This window comes from Pleurodeles waltl, chromosome 6 (assembly GCF_031143425.1).
Source record: "Pleurodeles waltl isolate 20211129_DDA chromosome 6, aPleWal1.hap1.20221129, whole genome shotgun sequence".
NCBI lineage: Eukaryota > Metazoa > Chordata > Amphibia > Caudata > Salamandridae > Pleurodeles > Pleurodeles waltl.
The window spans coordinates 1,555,046,558-1,555,061,199 of NC_090445.1; the positions used below are offsets into that span (position 1 = coordinate 1,555,046,558).

Here is a 14,642-nt window from a genome sequence, read left to right on the forward strand (position 1 = left end):
GATTATGGGAACTGGAGTCCATTTAGCCAACATCTGCCCAGGTCACACACAACTAGCCATTACTACGCTAGCCAACCTCCATAGTTGACCACAAATACACCCTGGTGCCAATGTTTTCCAACATTTATTATGCCACACTGACCACAAATGATTGCAAAGAGGGGGACCCATAATACTATACCATGGCTGGCAAATTGTTTACAAACACTATGGTTAGCAATTAACCCCTTAACCGCTGGGCCTCCCCCCGCCCCAAGACCACCTCCCCCCCCCACCTCCCCTAAGTGCTGAGCCCTTTTTTGGATATTTTGGGTAGTTTGCGCTTAGGCCTTCATAACTTTTTGTCCACACCAAATTTGCTTCCTTTTTTTCCAACATCCCACGGATTCTAAAGGTACCCAGAGTTTATGGGTTCCCCTGGAACAGACCACGAAATTAGCCAAAATACAGCTAATATTTCTTTTCTTTTCAGAAAAACTGGAAAAAAAGGGCTGCAGAAGAAAGCATGTATGTATTTTTCCCAGAAAATGGCATCAACAAAGTGTTTGTCGTGTACAATCACCATCTTCCCACCTTTCAGGAATAGGCAGACTTCAACCAGAAAACCAAAATTTTCAACACAATTTTGGAATTTTAATGGGACATACCCCATTTTTACTATTTTTGGTGCTTTCGGCCTCCTTCCAGTTAGTGACAGAAATGGGTGTAAAACTAATGCTGGATCCCAGACAGCTAAACATTTCTGGAAAGTAGACAAAATTCTTAATTTAGCAAGGGGTCATTTGCGTAGATCCTTCAAGGTTTTCCTACAGAAAGTAATAGCTAAAATAAAGAAATATTGAAATTGAAGTGAAAAAACAGCCATTTCTGTCCACGTTTTCTTCATGCCATCTATGGCAGATTTTTTAAAGCAATATATTGTTACGTCTGCTGGACTATTCTGGTTGCGGGAATATATAGGGCTTGTAGATTCATCAAAAACCCTAGGTACCCACAGCCAATCAATGAGCTGCACCTTGCAATGGGTTTTCATTGTATACCGGGTATACAGCAATTAATTTGGTTAAATATAAAGAGTAAAATATAGGTATCAAGGAAACCTTTGTATTTCCAAAATGGGCACAAGATAAGGGGTTGAGAAAAAGTGGTTATTTGCACATCTCTGAATTCCGGTGTCCCCATACTAGAATGTGATTTACAGGGACTTTCTCAAATATACTTATTTTTTGCACACGGTCTTACATTTGGGAAGGAAAATATTTAGAGAAAGACAAGGGGCATTAACACTTGTTCTTCTATTCTGTGTTCTCCCAAGTCTCCCGATAAAAATTGTACCTCACTTGTGAGGGTAGGCCTAGTGCCGGCGACAGGAAACACAACATGGACTCATCACATTTTACCATTGAAATCTGATGTTTTTTTTGTTAAGTGCCTAACTGTAGATTTTGGCCTCTAGCTCAGCCGGCACCTAGGGAAACCTACCAAACCTGTGCATTTTTTAAAACTAGACACCTAGGGGAATCCAAGATGGGGTGACTCATCACCAGGTTCTGTTACCCAGAATCCTGTGCAAACCTCAAAATTTGGCACAAAACAAAACACTTTTCCCTCAGATTTCGGTGCTGCAAAGTTCTGGAATCTGAGAGGAGCCAAAAATGTCCTTCCACCCAGCATTCCCCCAAGTCTCCAGATAAAAATGGTACCTCACTTGTGTGGGCAGGCCTACTGCCCGCAACAGAAAATGCAGCCAAAACACAAAATGGACACATATTTTCCTCCCCAAAGAAAACTGAGCTGTTTTTGCAAAGTGCCTTGCTGTGGATTTTGGCCTCAAGCTCAGCCAGCACCTAGGGAAAGCTAGCAAACCTATATATTTTTGGAAACTAGACACCTAGGGGAAATCAGAGTGGGTTGACTTGTGGACTCTCACCAGGTTCCGTTACCCAGAATCCTTTGTAAACCTCAACATTTGGCAAAAAAAATCAAAACACTTTTTCCTCACATTTTGGTGATAAAATATTCTGGAATCCCAAGGGCGAACCACTGTCAATTTAATTTCTTTATTTAAAAAAATTGCTTGTTTTTTTGTTTTCCCTCCCCCCGCACCCAGGCTAGGTGAACCATGGCTCACTTTTTAAACTACATAGCTTCCCCCCCCCAAAAAAAACCTGGTACAATGCCAGGCTTCCATGCTCTGGCTTTAAACCAGAGGTCTAGCAACCAAAGCTCAATATGCCCTTCGACAAGGAGCATCTTTTCGGCCCTCAAGTGGACTCCACCCATGAGAAGTTGAAAACAGATACAGCAAAAGCCATGGGTCCTCTTTTCCCCCCTCACAAAGAGCCACTTTTCGTCACCCCACGTTTAGAGGCGGTTACAAATCAACAACCTCAGAAGCCTCTACCTCCCCTCCGAGGGGTAGACTTACTTTTATTTATTTTTTTAAATATGCCCCCAAAGGGCGGGGGAGGGGGTCCAGCCCGTTTTCAGCAGGGGCCGACCCCCCCCCCACCCCAAAGTGAAATCCCTCATGTCTAGTAGGGTTTCCTGGCCCCGGATCGCAGTGCAGCTGCGATCCAGGGCCAGGATATCATTGCAGGAAGGCCTGGTTTGAAAAGGGATAATCTCCCCTTTCAAATGAGGCCTTCCCGAATAGTGGGGAAGCCCGTTTGGGGCCATTTTCCCCACCAGAGTAGGAAGTGGCCTTACCTGCTGCTTCCTGCTCTGATGGGGAAAATGAAGTGTGACGTCAGCGCACCTCGCTGCGCGCTGACGCCACAAAGGGGCGGCGGGAGACACGGAAGCTCTTCTGTGTCTCCAGGGGACATGGAAGAGCTTCTCCTCACAACGCACCAGAGGATTTTACAAACCTCTCCCTGGTGTTGGCCACTGGTTGTAATCCGATGCCCGCACTTATGAGGTTAACACAAATTGCTTCACATCAACCCCCATCTACTGGAGAGTCTTGTCCGTAGTGATCGTACTAGGTACTGTTGCAGTGGAACAAATACTGTCCAAACCAGAATATGAACGCTGTTCACAATAAATTCTGTAATTCGTTGAATTAATTCAACCCCTCTGTAGCAGTATTAAATTTCAAAATCACAGTGGCTTCTTTTCTCACAAGTAAGGAGTATAAATCACCATCTATGTCCAACCTTGACCACAGCCAGCACTGCCCATAGCACATAATTGTCTGAGTGATGGTGATCTAAAAAAATGGCTCACAATTGGTGCTGAAGTAATCCTGCGTCTGATTCGGGTCTTATGTTGAATAATACATAACCTTACTTCTTGATTGGTCTACCCAGTATACAATTTATCACAAGGACACACAATACCACAAATAACGTTTTTGGTTTTGCAATTGGAAAATTCTAAATTACTCCATTTAATTATTTTATGCTCAAACTCCAACCCTTTAATAGTGAAATTGCAACACACGCAAGAACCACATTTGTGGTGGCCCTCTATTATTCGTGTTGACAACAGGGAGCGGCGGTGAGTGCTGTCAAAGAAGATTAGGCCTTCATGGACAATTTAAAGTATTGTCTTGTAATGTACATCATACCTGACTGAGCTATCATAAAAGACTTATAATTAGCACCTCCAAACAATATTACTCTCTAAGGCGGAGCTAGGCCCAGAGTTCCCTCATTCTTTTTAGGGTCCAGCGCACAAGCGCTCCGTCCTTGTTGTAATCTCTTTTTGGGCTTGTAAAGTCCATGTCACACCTGTCAATTTCATTGGTTTGTGAATTTGCCTTTCAAAATCCGCTTGCTTTCATTAGTGAAAGGCATGCATATGTCATGCCTTTTCCGTTGTTTAGCTATCCTAGAGTGCACCAACCAACTACTGAAAACTTACGAGGCTCGACGTTTTCAGCCTGGTTTCTGCACTTATTTACCTTTTTATTTCCCTCATGAGTGGCATCGGACTGTTGGGTACAACACCATCAAGACATCGTGATAGCCCCAGTTGGAGCTATTATGTTTCTAAGCGCTATACTGCAATTTAATCTTTTTCATATCTTTGCTTGTGTATGTTGGGTTTTTGTCGTTTTGGTCTTGCTTTATTCAGATAAATATTGGCTATTTTTTTAACTGGTGTGGAGTACCTTTGTGGTGTTTTTACTGTGTGTTACTGTGTTACTGTGTGTGTGTGTGTGTTACTGTGTGTACAAATACTTTACACATTGCCTCTGAGAAACTGGACTGCTTGAGCCAAGCTAGCAAGGGGATGAGCAGTGGTTATCTTAGCTGTTTGGCTCCCTTACCCAGTCTAGGGTGAGGGTCCCTACCTGGACAGGGAGCAACCCACTACGAACAAGAGACCTCATTTCTAACACTGTGGCACACGCATTATCCCAGAGGATATAATCTCATGCTTGGACCGAGTGCACATTAGAACAAAAGACAGAATAAATTTCAATTAAGGTTCTTTAATTTCGTGATTCTATTTTGTATCCATAATTACATTGACAAAACACAGTGATGCAGGTGAAAATGAATGCAAACAAGTAAAAAGTCATGAAACATCACTTAAAAGACTGCTCTCTCACATCTCACCTGCTCCCACAATGAAGAACGCTCATGCCCACAGCAGCAAAATGGGCACTCCACGTCTGCCCGACCAACTTTCCTAGCACACCTTCCTTGAGCTAATAACTGCACACCACACTCCTGCACATGCACAATATAGCACACCTCACACCAGCCCATGCATCGCTGTAGCACTCCTCATTCCTGCTCATACTGGAAGGCTGGTTTAGCATTCACTACACTGCAAAGAGAAATTATGCTATCTGTTCTGCATGTAAGCACCACACTGGATCTTTTCTATAGCACCTACACTGAGATCAGCTCTATATTACCACTCCACCATGCATTCACCTAGCACAAGCCCCATTTACTCCTACGCAAACATGGCTGTGCTCTAGCATACCTGCATCCTTCCTATGTGTCACATTAGCACACTTCACTCCGACAACATCAAAGACCATGATTAGCATGCCCCACCACTTTCCACAGTGAGGGGCTCTCAAGTCTCAAGGACAGCACCCACACCTGCTTCAAACACAACTCACTCATTTCACACCGAAACCCATCCTACCAAACCTACACTCCTGTCATATCAAAGGCTGCTCTAGCCATTCTCACTCCTATCTCATGAAAGAATTGTAACAACACTGTATCACTTGTTTATGCTGAAAGCTGATATAGCACACTCCACTATTCCCCAAACCCTGCTCTAAAACTTCACATCCGCACCTAACTGGCTCTTTATAGCACATTCTAATTCAGCCCACAAAGAGCCCAATTAACAGAATGAATTCCTACTAATACTCTGCTCTACTACACCCATTCCTGCCCACAGTGAGAGAGGCTCTAGAACACCCTAAATCTTCTACATCGCATTACACTCTAGCTCCCAACCTATGATTTGTAAACAGACATGAACTAAGGGGCATATTTACAAGGAATTGGCGTAGGGCAGCGCTGCAAGCCTTTCTGCTGCACTTAGCGGCTGAGTCCAAAGTCCAGAAATGCACCATATTTACAAGGTACAGTGCATTTCTGTCCATTCCCCTGAGCTGGCGCACAAATTGCATGACGCAGCACACATAGAAAGAGGAAACAACGAGGAGAAATGAGGATATTTCTCATAGTTGCATTTGCCCTGGTTTACAGATTTTCTGAAATCTGGGAATGCACCAAAACCCATGTGGGAACACCCATCACAACACCCACAGTATGCCAGATGACTTTGCATGGCCTTGAAGATATGGGTCTGCACTATGCACCACTGCTGCGTCATAAAAAGTGATGAGGCGGAACAAAGGGCTTGTAAATATGCCCCCAAGTGAGGTGATCTCCTGAGGTGAAAACAACAAATAGCAGAAAAACAACAGGCTTTTAGAAAGAGCTGCTCCAACACACAGCGCATAGTATTTTAATAAGACACAACAATATTATATTTGTACATTCACCAAGCGGAATGCGTCATCCCTCAGTTGAAGACCGACCCAGTGGTGAAGAAACATCTGTATTTTCTTCTCACAATAAGTCACCCCACAACCAAACGGAGAGGAGACAGGGGCAGAGTCTTGGTTTAAATAGGTCACCCCAAGGGGGACAGAGAGGTATATTCTGGAGTGAAGGTATTGTCTAGTACTGAGGGATGTCAGAGCAGAGCCCAGAGTTGAAGTCTTGCCTCAGATGCTTGGCACACTCATCTTGAAAGGTGCAGAGCGTAGGAAGGATGAGGAGAAGGAGAGAGGAGAATTATTTTACATGCAGGTAATTTAGTTACTTTACAGGATGATGCATCTTCCTCAAAAGCTATGATCATGCAAATCTTCCTCAGGGATCCATCATTGATTCAAATTGGCAATGCGCTCCAGATAAGTAAGACGTTTTGCATTGTGATATACGGAAAAACCTTTCAGTTTGGACAAGCAGAGAAGTCTCACACTGAAATGGCAGACATAAAATTCAGTCTTAGGGTCAGAAGTGTTGTACCTGCATATACTTCATGCTAAAGATTCGCGAAATATTTTCAAGTGGATAGGTGTCCTTAGAGTGTGCATGTAGTGGTGGTTAACGGGAGGTGGGGGAGGGTAGGGACATGTACATTGTATTTACCTTAGCAGGAGACTTTCATGGTCGTAGGTTTTAGGGAGAGGGGGGATGGATGTTGAGACAGGGATGGCAAAGACAAAGCACTGAGATGACTTAGGGGTCTGTGTGAGTTTCTCAAAGTGGATAGAGTTCGGTAAACAGGAGGTGGGGACAGAAAGAAAGACTTGTTGAAAAGGGTGCTGTTGGCATTAGGTCAGTTTTACCAATATAAGAGTACATTAAAAGCAAGTGAAAGAGGCAGAAAGGTATTGGGAGAATAAGCAATTTGGGTGAAAGTCTAATTGAAAAAGTTGACAGGGAGTGAAACCTGTAGTGGGATACCGAGACCTGCTGTGGACACCAACACACTGAAAAAAGGTACACAAAGAGAGGCTTTATGGGAAGCATTAGCCCCCTTCCTTTGGTTCAAATCCAAGATTTTTGTGACACACATGCCAGAATTAAATCTCCTTTCAAGTCGCAGTGATGCCAACAGGCTAACTACTTTTGGCAGTTTTTTAACAAATGGACAGGATAGATACGAACAAAGAAAGATGAAGAAACAGGATAGAGTTTCAGAGTCCCTAGCTGGAGTCCCTGCTGATACGTATGCCCCTAACAGATCTGCAATGTTGCAGTTCACATCCTGAACTTCTTAATCATTACGTTGACTGGTAGCACACAAGGATGGTGGCCAGGTCGGGGAGCATCAGTTCTTCTCTCAGAGAAGTCCATGAGCATCAGCAAGTTGTATGTTTTCTTTTAAAAACCATGATTATTCATAAAAGCACTGAAAGTCTGTTCCTTGGGACGGTGCTTGTCCAGTCTGCTCTTCACGCATCGCTGAGAACCTGATGGAGAAAACCCAAGAGAACAAGGGGAAAACAGGTGAGGGAAGATAAAGCTGCTTTGAAGTATAATTCGGCAGATGCACAATATTTCAAATATAATTTAGGCCTTAAAATTACAGTAATCCTTACATCAGTCATACAGATTTGTACATTCAGTTAGCAGGTATATCACTGGAATAGTTTGTAAATGCTGCATAAAACACGACAGAGTGCCAGGTCGCATGCATGCATGTTTGTAACATGGACCCCCTCGAATTGAGGCCTTGTCAGTATAGTTGTGCCTGCAAAAAAAACAATCAACCATGGAGTAAGAATTACAGAGATATTGGATGTTTCCAGCCCACGCTGCTCAACAGTGTGGGACAGTCTCCTGAGGTAAATGCCCTGGGAAGGGAGTTAGCCATGTTGGGTTGCAGGCACCTGTTTACTCACTTGAGCAAGACTTGCGAAAGGACCTAGCCCTCGGACCTTTTGTAGAGACTGCCAGTAACAGCAACTCAACCCTTCTGTGTGGTTGTGTATGTGTGCTTGGTTGTCATACCTACACCAGACAGCCTTGTGTGATGCTCCTATACACAAAGGGAACTTACATTCCCCAATTAAGAGGCTAAAAACATCACTGACCCTAGGTTTAGCTTTGAAAATCCACGCATGATTAGAAACACCTCCCCCTATGCCACAGCCAGCCACAAACCACTGAGCTACGTTGCAGACTGGGAAGAATGTACATCAGACAGGAGTAGTAGTGATTTTAGGACGAGGCCGTGCCTGTCCACCTGGCCCCATTCGGAGCAAGAGTCCGAAGCCCATGATCTATCAGCCTGCAACTTTAGGCCTCTCTGGGGAAGCCCGGTACAGCTGCTAGAAAGGCAGCATTGATTTTAACTTCTACCTCCTTTCAAACTGTAGCCACCAAGCCCGCAAAGGCCACCACTTCTCCTGCTCCCACTGTGTGGATATTTCTGATCAGCTGGTTCACACCTTGCCCGCCTGTCATCTCTCATTGCCAAAGAAAAAAGGCGACTCTCTATGCCCCCAAATCCGGGTTATACAGATTAATAGCAAACCATCCTACCTAGCAGGTAACGCAATTCCACATTTTTATTAGTCATCACCTGCATAATTCTATGTGACAAAAATGACTTTTTGATTTGTAACCAACTGATGATGTCTTCAACGTGTCCAATAAACAAACTAGCATACAGGGATTACAGTGGAAAGGAAAGTTCAATACATGTTTGCGTTATATCATAAAACTTAAAAAATGTATATAGTTCTCATAACAGAAATATGCCACGTTGGAGAAATTAAAGATCTGACAAATCACAGACATCTAAGTGCTGAACGTTATGAAAAATGTTATGTTCACAGTTCGAAAATGTACATCTAACTGTCATACTACAACAAATAATCACAGACTGTATTTTCAGTGTACTATTGTTTAGCGTTTGAAAGCACCCACAAGTAAGTACATGTACTATGGGCAATGTTTTGACTCTAACTGTATTTGTAGGAGCCTTCATTAGGACAAGAGATGACATTTATTTATTGAAAAAATAAACAGCATACAGTAATAACTGGCACGGTGATAAGAGATGTCATTAAGATTCAATTAAAGCGTAATGTCGATTCTAGGGCACATAAGAATGAGGGTAAAAGAAGTGAGATTTATGTACTAATAAAATTACACTATTTGCAACCAAACGATCAAAGACCATCATGTTAATTCAAATGGTAACAATTCTGGCATATGGAACAAAACGAAAGACTGAAACTTTTGCCTGTCTGTAGTCTGTACAAGACCCTTCCCAAAACGTCTCAAACTACAGCCTGCAAATTAACAGTTGTCAGATTCAAGAGACTATCCTGCAGTTGTAAACATATAGCACACTCGCAGAACAGTCACGCTACGGTGAAAGAAAGGGGAAATGTATAATAATTTACTTTTACTTAACGATACTGTCAGTTATTCAATAATCTGAATTTAGCCTAGAACACACTCTTACTTTCAGCCCAAGTCTATTTTGTGAGTACCATATTAGCCAGACTACAACTGTACTATCTGTTTTCCAGGCTTTCTAAGACACCAGCAGAACATTCTCTCGTTATACTGGAGGCGAGAAAAGCACTGAACGCTTACAGTGAAAACACCAGAGTGTAATCGAAAATGCAGGCGGCCTTTGGCTTCCTGTGCATGGACAATGCGGGATATCCAGTTAACAATCAGGCAAAATCAAGATGGACTGCTAAGTATACCAAACTATGTTATGAGATAGGAAATAAGTAACGAAAGGTAGGTATTGTATGATTAAAACCGTTACAAAAACATCATATAACATATTGCTACGAGACATACCAAGTACACGGTCCTATTTTGATCTCAAGTTAAAAAACAACTGGGATCACAAGACTGTCAACTTAAAAACCATGGACACAAATAGAAAAAGCCTATTTGAGGGTCGAAACTAGTTACACCCGCTATAATTGGTTCTGGACTTGTCGGAATATTTAAGCATAAAAAGTGCCCTAATTGTTTTCTCACTAAAATCAATTACTTACTGTAAGGAAATGCCTCCTTGGCATGGTTACCCCCTGACTTTTTGCCTTTGCTGATGCTATGTTTTGAATTGAAAGTGTGCTGAGGCCTGCTAACCAGGCCCCAGCACCAGTGTTCTTTCCCTAACCTGTACTTTTGTTTTACACAATTGGCACCCTGGCATCCAGGTAAGTCCCTTGTAACTGGTACCCCTGGTACCAAGGGCCCTGATGCCAGGGAAGGTCTCTAAGGGCTGCAGCATAGCTTATGCCACCCTGGGGACCCCTCACTCAGCACAGACACACTGCTTGCCAGCTTGTGTGTGCTAGTGAGAACAAAACGAGTAAGTCGACATGGCACTCCCCTCAGGGTGCCATGCCAACCTCACACTGCCTATGCAGTATAGATAATTCACCCCTCTAGCAGGCCTTACAGCCCTAAGGCAGGGTGCACTATACCATAGGTGAGGGCACCAGTGCATGAGCAATGTGCCCCTACAGTGTCTAAGCAAAACCTTAGACATTGTAAGTGCAGGGTAGCCATAAGAGTATATGGTCTGGGAGTCTGTTTAACACGAACTCCACAGCACCATAATGGCTACACTGAAAACTGGGGAGTTTGGTATCAAACTTCTCAGCACAATAAATGCACACTGATGCCAGTGTACATTTTATTGTGAAATACACCCCAGAGGGCACCTTAGAGGTGCCCCCTGAAACCTTAACCGACTATCTGTGTAGGCTGACTGGTTCCAGCAGCCTGCCACAACCGAGACATGTTGCTGGCCCCATGGGGAGACTGCCTTTGTCACTCTGAGGCCAGTAACAAAGCCTGCACTGGGTGGAGATGCTAACACCTCCCCCAGGCAGGAGCTGTAACACCTGGCGGTAAGCCTCAAAGGCTCACCCCCTTTGTTCCAGCACCGCAGGGCACTCCAGCTAGTGGAGTTGCCCACCCCCTCCGGCCACGGCCCCACTTTTGGCGGCAAGGCCGGAGGAAATAATGAGAATAACAAGGAGGAGTCACTGGCCAGTCAGGACAGCCCCTAAGGTGTCCTGCGCTGAAGTGACTCTAACTTTTAGAAATCCTCCATCTTGCAGATGGAGGATTCCCCCAATAGGGATAGGATTGTGACCCCCTCCCCTTGGGAGGAGGCACAAAGAGGGTGTACTCACCCTCAGGGCTAGTAGCCATTGGCTACTAACCCCCCAGACCTAAACACGCCCTTAAATTTAGTATTTAAGGGCTTCCCTGAACCTAAGAATTTAGATTCCTGCAACTACAAGAAGAAGAGGACTGCTGAGCTGAAAGACCCCTGCAGAAGAAGAAAAGAAGACACCAACTGCTTTGGCCCCAGACCTACCGGCCTGTCTCCTGCCTTCTAAAGAAACCTGCTCCAGCGACGCTTTCCCCAGGACCAGCGACCTCTGAATCATCAGAGAACTGCCCTGCTTCCAGAAAGACAAGAAACTCCCGAGGACAGCGGCCCTGCTCCAAAAAGACTGCAACTTTGTTACAGAGGAGCAGATTTAAAGACCCCTGCAAATCCCCGCAAGAAGCGTGAGACTTGCAAAACTGCACCCGGCGACCCCGACTCGACTGGTGGAGAACCAACACCTCAGGGAGGACCCTCCGGCGGCTCCAAGACTTTGAGTAACCAAAGTTGTCCCCCCTGAGCCCCCACAGCGACGCCTGCAGAGGGAATCCCGAGGCTCCCCCTGACCGCGACTGCCTGACTCTGAAATCCCGACGCCTGGAAAAGACCCTGCACCCACAGCCCCCAGGACCTGAAGGATCGGAACTCCAGTGCAGGAGTGACCCCCAGGAGGTCCGCTCCCTTGCCCAGGTGGTGGCTACCCCGAGGAGCCCCCCCTTGCCTGCCTGCACCGCTGAATAGACCCCTTGGTCTCTCATTGAAAACCATTGAAAACCCGACGCGTGTTTGCACACTGCACCCGGCCGCCCCCGCGCTGCTGAGGGTGTACTTTTTGTGCTGACTTGTGTCCCCCCCGGTGCCCTACAAAACCCCCCTGGTCTGCCCTCCGAAGACGCGGGTACTTACCTGCTGGCAGACCGGAACCGGGGCACCCCCTTCTCTCCATTGAAGCCTATGTGTTTTGGGCACCTCTTTGACCTCTGCACCTGACCGGCCCTGAGCTGCTGGTGTGGTAACTTTGGGGTTGCTCTGAACCCCCAACAGTGGGCTACCTTGGACCCAAAACTGAACCCTGTAGGTGGGTTACTTACCTGCAAAAACTAACAATACTTTACCTCCCCCAGGAACTGTGAAAATTGCAGTGTCCACTTTTAAAACAGCTATTTGTGTTTTATGTGAAAAGTATATATGCTACTGTAATTATTCAAAGTTCCTAAAGTACTTACCTGCAATACCTTTCAAATGAGATATTACATGTAGAATTTGAACCTGTGGTTCTTAAAATAAACTAAGAAAATATATTTTTCTATAACAAAACCTATTGGCTGGATTTGTCTCTGAGTGTGTGTTCCTCATTTATTGCCTGTGTGTATGTACAACAAATGCTTAACACTACTCCTTTGATAAGCCTACTGCTCGACCACACTACCACAAAATAGAGCATTAGTATTATCTCTTTTTGCCACTATCTTACCTCTAAGGGGAACCCTTGGACTCTGTGCATACTATTCCTTAATTGAAATAGTGCATACAGAGCTAACTTCCTCCATTGGTGGATCAGCGGTGGGGTACAAGACTTTGCATTTGCTGGACTACTCAGCCAATACCTGATCACACGACAAATTCCAAAAATTGTCATTAGAAATTGATTTTTGCAATTTGAACTATTTTTCTAAATTCTTTAAAGTCCTGCTAGGGCCTTGTGTTAGTCCCTGTTAGCATTGCTTTTAGAGTTTAAAAGTTTGGTAAAAGTTTGAATTAGATTCTAGAACTAGTTTTTAGATTCTTAAAAAGTATTCCAACTTTTAGAAGCATAGCCCCTCTTTCTGATTCTGGCGGGCTGCGGAGGCCGCCCGCCAGAATTCAGCCCTCCATAATACCGCTCCGCGGTCAAAAGACCGCGGAGGGTATTATGAGTTTTTCCCTGGGCTGGCGGGCGGTCTCCAAAAGACCGCCCGCCAGCCCAGGGAAAAACTCCCTTCCCACGAGGATGCCGGCTCGTAATCGAGCCGGCGGAGTGGGAAGGTGCGACGGGTGCTGTTGCACCCGTCGCGTATTTCACTGTCTGCCAAGCAGACAGTGAAATACTTGTAGGGGCCCTCTTACGGGGGCCCCTGCAGTGCCCATGCCATTGGCATGGGCACTGCAGGGGCCCCCAGGGGCCCCGCGACTCCCCCTCCCGCCATCCGGTTCCCGGCGGGAGAACCGCCAGGAACTGGATGGCGGGAGGGGGAGTCGGAATCCCCAAGCCGGCGCAGCAAGCTGTGCCGGCTTGGAGGATTCCTGGGGGCAGCGGGAAACCGGCGGGAGACCGCCGGTTTCCCTTTACTGACCGCGGCTAAGCCGCCGCGGTCAGAATGCCCCGCGGGGCACCGCCGGCCTGTCGGCGGTGCTCCCGCGTGCCGCGGCCCTGGCGGTTCTATACCGCCAGGGTCGTAATGAGGGCCAAAATGTCTAGTACAGATGTGAATGTGGTGGAACTCGACACCACACCTTACCTCCATCTTAAGATGAAGGAGCTAAGGTCACTCTGTAAAATAAAGAAAATAACAATGGGCCCGAGACCTTCCAAACTACAGCTCCAGGAACAGTTGGCAGAGTTTGAAAAGGCCAACCCCTCTGAGGATGGCAACACAGAGGATGATGATATTGACTTGGAGGGAGATTCCCCCCTACCAGTCCTATTTAGGGAGAACAGGGCCTCTCAAGCCCTGACTCCAAACATAATAGTCAGAGATGCTGGCTCCCTCACAGGAGGGACCAACCTCTCTGAAAACACTGAGGATAACTCCAGTGAAGAGGACATCCAGTTAGCCAGGATGGCCAAAAGATTGGCTTTGGAAAGACAGATCCTAGCCATAGAAAGGGAAAGACAAGAGATGGGCCTAGGACCCATCAATGGTGGCAGCAACTTAAATAGGGTCAGAGATTCCCCTGACATGTTGAAAATCCCTAAAGGGATTGTAACTAAATATGAAGATGGTGATGACATCACCAAATGGTTCACAGCTTTTGAGAGGGCTTGTGTAACCAGAAAAGTGAACAAATCTCACTGGGGTGCTCTCCTTTGGGAAATGTTCACAGGAAAGTGTAGGGACAGACTCCTCACACTCTCTGGAAAAGATGCAGAATCTTATGACCTCATGAAGGGTACCCTGATTGAGGGCTTTGGATTCTCCACTGAGAAGTATAGGATTAGATTCAGGGGGGCTCAAAAATCCTCGAGCCAGACCTGGGTTGACTTTGTAGACTACTCAGTAAAAACACTAGATGGTTGGATTCAAGGCAGTGGTGTAAGTAATTATGATGGGCTGTACAATTTATTTGTGAAAGAACACCTATTAAGTAATTGTTTCAATGATAAACTGCATCAGCATCTGGTAGACCTAGGACCAATTTCTCCCCAAGAATTGGGAAAGAAGGCGGACCATTGGGTCAAGACTAGGGTGTCCAAGACTTCCACAGGGGGTGACCAAAAG

General features: G+C 45.5%; 1 protein-coding gene across 1 annotated transcript in view; it reads right to left on the reverse strand.

Annotated features, from left to right (window-relative positions):
* Positions 1-4,425: 4,425 nt before the first annotated feature.
* Positions 4,426-14,642, reverse strand: part of SRM (spermidine synthase) — a 72,563-nt gene continuing 62,346 nt past the window's right edge. Inside the window, exon 8 of the mRNA XM_069241234.1 lies at positions 4,426-7,471. Coding sequence (XP_069097335.1) covers positions 7,454-7,471 — 18 coding nt within the window. The 3' untranslated portion in view covers positions 4,426-7,453. The remainder of the gene's footprint in view (positions 7,472-14,642) is intronic.